Source organism: Anopheles ziemanni, chromosome 2, assembly GCF_943734765.1.
Source record: "Anopheles ziemanni chromosome 2, idAnoZiCoDA_A2_x.2, whole genome shotgun sequence".
Classification (NCBI taxonomy): Eukaryota; Metazoa; Arthropoda; class Insecta; order Diptera; family Culicidae; genus Anopheles; species Anopheles ziemanni.
Window position 1 is genome coordinate 50,105,033 of NC_080705.1, and position 7,281 is coordinate 50,112,313.

The window sequence follows — 7,281 nt, forward strand, 5'->3', positions numbered from 1 at the left end:
GATGGGGCGAAGGTGAATCGACGACGAACAGCCGACGCCGATCTCATCGATAGGCGCGGGATAGGAAGGAAACGTAGAGGGGCAAGAACTTTTCATAGTTCGGGTCAATTGATAGACGAGGGAGACGAGTCGCGGCAGCGACGGTAGGTAGCGCTGTAGACTCGACCGTGAGCTAGAGTGAGACGGAAATACATTTGCCACTCAAAATTGCTGCTAGGGCGATGTAAGCTCATCTAGTCGCTGGTTCCGCGGACCAGACTTTATCTGGGAGCCAGAAGAGGCTTGGTCCTTGGCTGATGCTGATACAGGCGAAACATCTGAGGAGCTACGAAGGACGGTACTGGTATTACATCATGCGGTTGCAGTAAGCTTAGTAGCTATTGACCGATTCTCCAGGTGGAAACGCCTCATTCGTGCCGTCGGGTATGTAATACGATTTATCAGCAACATCCGATGCCGTCGTCGTGGGGACCCGGTAGCCGATGGACCACTTACGCATGAAGAGCTGGCAAAAGCCCAAAACGTGGTCCTGGTGCAGATCCAGTCTAAGGCTTTTCCACAGGAGGTCCAAAGGTTGAAGAATGAACCACACAAGAAGCAACCTTGGAAATGCGCTTTAGACAAAGGCAGCCCATTGTACAAAATCGCGCCTCAAATCGACGAGTTTGGGGTTCTAAGGATGAGTGGACGCCTGAGTAACTGCCTCCTGATTGACGAATCGTTGAGAAAACCAGTTATTCTGCCGCGAAAACATTACGGGACCCCGGTGTACAAAAACTTGTATGCAATCACTGAACGCCATACATTAGAATTACTGAACGCCATATGCTTGAATTACTGAACGCCAAGCAATAGGAGTCTTTTTGATATATGGCGTTCAGTAATTCGAAAAATGAGAGGAAAGAACTCACTCTCCTTCTTTTATGGGTTACCCCTCCTCGTTTCTCCCTTCCCACATTTTTCCCCATACCCTCCGGGTCTACCAATGCCCACGAGGGAAATGTCATCCGAAAATGTAAACAAATATTATTTACATTCATACTTTCACAAATATGTTTATTAAAAAGAGGAATTTACCTTAGTTATAGCCAAGAAGTTCATCCTTATTCTACAATGAGTATGTACCATTATTGTAACAAGAAATTACAATGTCTGCTGTTGTAGAGATGTAAAACCGGAGCGTTCCAGATGGATTGATGTAGTGCGTTTGATATTAAGACAATTGCTCTGCCTTCGTGTGTGCTGTAGTAGACAAGACATGGTATTTAGTCATTATATAATAATTAACTGAATTAGAATGTACTTTCCTGGCAAATCATATGATAACATATGTTAATTGAACATGAACTCCAACGAAGGTACTCTGAAGATGTGGTTATGCCGATGCGGTTACTAAATCAAATCAATTCCGGATAACGGCGACTGTAAAGTAAACGATACATGAATTAGCATTGCTACATTAAAAACTATTACTACTTTACAATAATAACACACTGTACTTCCCAAGCTATGATCGATGAGCGAAGCAACTTTGGGGCATTGCGCAAGCTACTCGGAAGATGCATTCATGCCGGTGTGGTCGATACATCTACAAACGATACATGAATTAGCATTGCTACATTAAAAACTATTACTACTTTACAATAATAACACACTGTACTTCCCAAGCTATGAGCGATGAGCGAAGCAACTTTGGGGCATTGCGCAAGCTACTCGGAAGATGCATTCATGCCGGTGTGGTCGATACATCTAATCAATTCCGGATAACGGCGACTGTAAAGTAAACGATACATGAATTAGCATTGCTACATTAAAAACTATTACTACTTTACAATAATAACACACTGTACTTCCCAAGCTATGAGCGATGAGCGAAGCAACTTTGGGGCATTGCGCAAGCTACTCGGAAGATGCATTCATGCCGGTGTGGTCGATACATCTAATCAATTCCGGATAACGGCGACTGTAAAGTAAACGACACATGAATTAGCATTGCTACATTAAAAACTATTACTACTTTACAATAATAACACACTGTACTTCCCAAGCTATGAGCGATGAGCGAAGCAACTTTGGGGCATTGCGCAAGCTACTCGGAAGATGCATTCATGCCGGTGTGGTCGATACATCTAATCAATTCCGGATAACGGCGACTGTAAAGTAAACGACACATGAATTAGCATTGCTACATTAAAAACTATTACTACTTTACAATAATAACACACTGTACTTCCCAAGCTATGAGCGATGAGCGAAGCAACTTTGGGGCATTGCGCAAGCTACTCGGAAGATGCATTCATGCCGGTGTGGTCGATACATCTAATCAATTCCGGATAACGGCGACTGTAAAGTAAACGACACATGAATTAGCATTGCTACATTAAAAACTATTACTACTTTACAATAATAACACACTGTACTTCCCAAGCTATGAGCGATGAGCGAAGCAACTTTGGGGCATTGCGCAAGCTACTCGGAAGATGCATTCATGCCGGTGTGGTCGATACATCTAATCAATTCCGGATAACGCTGACTGTAAAGTAAACGATACATAAATTAGCGAACAATTACTACATTAACATAGTAGCACACTATACTTTCCAAGCAGGCCATGATTGACTATCGAAAAAGTTTGGGGCATCTCAAACTGATATTGTCAACATATCTTCTTACACAGTATGTTCGACACAGTAATCTTTATACTGAAATGTTACCGGTATGCTGTTTTTTGGTAATATGTAATACTTTTACATAACGTAAAACCTATTTTTATCAAGCATCACAGAATATGAGAATAGATTGATATTGTTGACACCAAACGATAAATGACGTTTGAGAAAACCAAGATTATTCATACACATGTATAAGAACCTTGTTTGGGGAAAAATATTCGATGATAGATTAATGAATCACATTAATCTATTTAATTTCCTCAAAGAAAAATAATAAAGTTAGTTTTTTGGAAATGTTCACCGATCTCATCAGTTGGAGATGTATAAAATCATTTAACTGTACATAATGATTCAAAATACCAAGATTAATAGTATGTGATGTGTATATGAACCTTGAATGGAAAATTTCCGTTTTCAGATTCATTCTACGAATGTACTCATCAGGTACTGTTCAGATTCGAGTTCAAGTTAAAAAAATAGAATAAAGTAAGTTTTTTCACAACAATGTTATTGAATATAACGTTTAAAGCTGCAATCATTATACGTTACTGTGTTATGTTTGCAGGAAAGGAGATGGAGCAGCTCGTACATTCTATTGAAAGTTTACGACAGGACGTGAAGGTATGTCGGCAACGAAGTGACTTGAACACTGTACAGACGGTGAAGTTGTCCAGTTGCGTTGTTGGAATGCGATTGGAGTTAAAAAATCTCTCGAAGCATATAGCCGATGGAAGTAAAGGAAACCAAAAAAATTATAACCAGCCACCATCCTTCTTCCTTTCGGCTATAAAATCGAAGGAAGAACTGGATGTCATGGAGTGCTCGTTATCCAACAAAGACGAGATGGAAGGCCTGATCGAGTGGCTTAACAGGATACAAAAGCAGCGAAAGAAGGAAAATCGACTAAATGAACTGTTTTATATGCTATTGGATCGAAGTTTTTTGATTAACTGTAGTTGGGCAGGACACAAGTATAAAGGGGTGAACAAAATTCCTCTCGGGAAATACACTAATTTGATTTCCCTTCTGCAAAACGCAAGTGGGTTGAATGGAACGGAAGTTGAAAAATTTATTAAATGTAAGTTAATTAATTCGACAAAGGCTGCACGTTATCGTGGAATTTATAGAAGTGTTTGCCATAATAGGAATAAGCAAGAATAATTGAGTTTTCATTAAACAATTATGTTTAACAACATGTAATTGAATGTATAGTAGTCAAGTGATTTACAAAAATGAATTATGTAATATAGACCGTATTAAGTATAAGCACCCCTTAAAGAAGTATTTAAATTAATGAAATTAAGATTTTGAACTATGTGATAAAGAAAAACGACTGAAAGATGTTTACAATATGTAGTAAACATGTATGTATATATAAATAAATTTTATTTTTTGTATGTAAGTTATATATAATGCTGATATATTAGTTATTGAATGACTATAGATTTTGATACAATTAGGGTAAGTGCACCCATAGTGGAGCTAGTACCAATAGTGGTTGTAGTGGAATAAAATCCTAGCTCTACGCCGATATATATACAATGGAGTTATTTGTTCTTCTATGAAATGTTCTTTGATCTTCTGTGGAGTGTTTAAAAGATGAACCATCTCATTCCGTAATATAGAAGCTCCAAAATTCATATTTTCAAAACAGGTTGTCCCAACATGCTGCATTCCTTAAGAATCTATAACGAATATCTTGATTTCCTTAAGGCTATAAATCACTGCAAAATCATTAAAACCATATGATTTCGCTACTGACATACCCCAATATAATTGATTTATACGAACTTAGTGCATTTTAGCATAATTTTATTATATTTTCATAGTTTTTACCATAGTGCCACTATAGGCACAAAAACCAGAGCTGTTCCTATAGTAGCCATAGATTTTTAGTATAAGTATATTTTAGTTTTATTCCGGTTTTGGCCAATATAATCAGGTAAATTTAGTGATTTTATTCTGTTTCTACAAAATAAACAAAGCGGAACTGGAGAGAAGGCTCAGCAGAAGAAGCAGAGGAAAGAAAAAAGAAAGCGGACGAAGGATACGCTATAAAGCATATATGTACTATAGTTTGAGCTGTAATATTCAGAGCATTTTTTTTTAATTAAAATTGGACATATTTCGGTAAAACAATACAGTCTTTTCAATGACAACGCATTGGTCAAGGAGTATTTTACCGTTCTGTTTGAAATATGCTTCAAAAATAAGTAATAGTCAAAATATATTCAAGTTTTTCGTACTACCACCACTATAGGAACACGATACCACAACTATAGGAACCATACCACCATAATAGGAGCAACCGACTAGGAAGAAAAATACGCTTTTTTCGTGTATTTTGTATAGTTTACGGTGAAAATAGATGTTTTTCAGAAGAAAAGGCATGTTTCGATCATAATTGATTCAAATATGTAGAATATTGTGTTCTTAACACTCGTAAATTACACCTAATTGGTATTTACATTACTAAGTGCACCACTATTGGTACAGTTACCCTATGTTTTTCATGACAAACTTAGACTTAAAAGATCTTTAACAGTTTTTAACATTGAAATGTGTGTAAGAGAGGGAATAAAGCCAAAGAATCAGGAGTAGGTGACCGTTCAGAACGATTCCAAGATAAAGGGACTTTAGGAATAAAGATTGGGACTAGCTTACACTTGATATTAGTATGGGGTATCGATACTGATCTGGAAGGACCATTCAATTTAGTTTTATAAATGAATAGTTTTGTAGAAGAAAACTGTCTAACATACATATACGCCCTACCTACGAATACATTATCATTCAATGTTATATGGAAAAGTTCCTCAATGTCCTGAACTTCCATCCCAACCACGCTGAATGAAGTTGGGGAATTTTTCTTGGCTTCTACAAATTTTACAATTTTATCCTCTTTCGTTAGGAACCACTGATTTTGAAATTGTGGCCCTAAGAGAAAATCGTCCGTCATACGGAAGCGGCCGTTTCTTATTAGCTTAGGATATGTTTGATTGGAACGATGGCGAGCTTTTTGGACCAATCGTTGTTCTGTGAGCCTGCCAGCTACTTGTTGAACTATTTTTGTGCCTGATCTTACGCATGGCTTGATGAACCTCATATTATTTTCAAAAGCATAGGTTGAAAATTCATCGAGTGCTCCCAATCTTTCAACTTCTCCTGCCACGTGCTGGAGATTGTGAACGTTACTAGTTACATGCGTGACTCCATAAAGTTCGCCAAATTTAGAAACAAAAAGATCTAGCATTTGTTTGGCTATAGACCAATATTGCTGGTGAGCCCGTGTCGACAGAATGGTCACACCACAAAAATAGAGTAAGAAGTGATTGTATGTTTGGAACATCATGAAATCCTTGAAAATTATAGCGCTAAAATAATGAAGGAAAGTCCGAAACTCAGTGGCTTTCCACAGGCAGATTTCATTCAGGTTTCGCATGTGGCGATGCACCTCAAAAGGAAGACGAGATTTTTCAAGAAAAGCAGATACAACTTTCCTCTGCAAAGGTAACCAGTGTATGAACTGCTGTTTATTGAATGAATTGTCTATCATTCCATTCAAAATTTTTTTCGTGACCCCTTCGTCTATAAGATGGAGACGGTCTCCTACGGGAACGCCTTCGATCATGTCAAAATTAGTTATCTCCTCCAGTGGTGTGCATCCTAAATGATGTCCGTTATAAGCTCTGCTCCTAAAGCCAGCATCCGTGCGAGGCGGTGCATTGACTGCATCGATGACGACTTTTCTGCCTTTTGCCGTTCTCACACTCATACCTACTGCTGTACATTTCAAACATCCGTGCAATCCATTGAAATTAACGGTGCCTAAAAAATATAATATAATATAAAAATATATGATAAACCTGAAATTAAAACAATATTATATTTACTCATACCTTTTAAGAAAGCTCGCATCGGAGAATCTGCTATAAAAGCACGAAGACGAAAAGGGATAACTCGTTCGCCGAATCGCAAGCCTGTCTGTTGCAAATTATTAATCTCCGTTACTAACGGACGTAGAAACTCTTCTAAATTAGCCGGTTTACTTGAACCACCAAAACAGCCAATCACCATCACTGGATGTCTAGATAACTCAGCTATCCTTATTTGCAACGGAATTAAGTGTTTCTTTGAAGATTTAAAAAGTGGTAACCCATCTGCAGACACATCAATTGTAAATTGGGTCACGTCTGGATCGATGTTCCTGAAATGAAAGGAAAATATATTATTTATTATTAGTTTTTCATAGTTTTGCATTACTGTTTATATGTTATCACAACACGTACTCAAAATAGTTGCGAAGGACAAGCTCGATTCCGCAATACCACAAATGCCCACCCTGAATGGGTTTTATTTCTGCCCCAACCAATCGTGTCTTAAGCAAGGTCCGCGATGTTTTTGGCACGTAGACGTTACAATGCATCCGGAAGATTGCTAATATAGCATTTATGGTAAAACGGGTCAGCCGACAAGTTATCGCCAGGTAGCGGAGAGCATCCGGCAGGGATAAATAGTAAACAAAGTTAAAGGCATCATTTATCTCACTATCTCTTCCAAAATTTTCTCTATTTTGACCCTCCATTCGGTCCCTTCTTTCGTGTCCTGC

General features: G+C 38.0%; 1 protein-coding gene across 1 annotated transcript; it reads right to left on the reverse strand.

The window, feature by feature from the left end:
• Nucleotides 1–1,078: 1,078 nt before the first annotated feature.
• Nucleotides 1,079–6,749, reverse strand: LOC131293772 (uncharacterized). Its single transcript, XM_058321833.1, has 3 exons — nt 6,572–6,749; nt 6,127–6,500; nt 1,079–1,108 (listed from the first exon to the last, which is right to left on the reverse strand). Exons 1-3 carry the CDS (start codon nt 6,747–6,749, stop codon nt 1,079–1,081), a joined length of 582 nt encoding a protein of 193 aa, XP_058177816.1.
• Nucleotides 6,750–7,281: the final 532 nt, after the last annotated feature.

Bases quoted from the DNA above. Each gene is read 5' to 3' on its own strand.
- LOC131293772 (XM_058321833.1), bottom strand. From the start codon at position 6,749: ATGGTGATTGGCTGTTTTGGTGGTTCAAGTAAACCGGCTAATTTAGAA. The intron at 6,501-6,571 runs GTATGAGTAAAT...TATATTTTTTAG, and splicing joins GATGCGAGCTTTCTTAAAAG to GCACCGTTAATTTCAATGGA. The intron at 1,109-6,126 runs GTGCATCGCCAC...TACTCATTGTAG, and splicing joins AATCTCGTCTTCCTTTTGAG to AATAAGGATGAACTTCTTGG.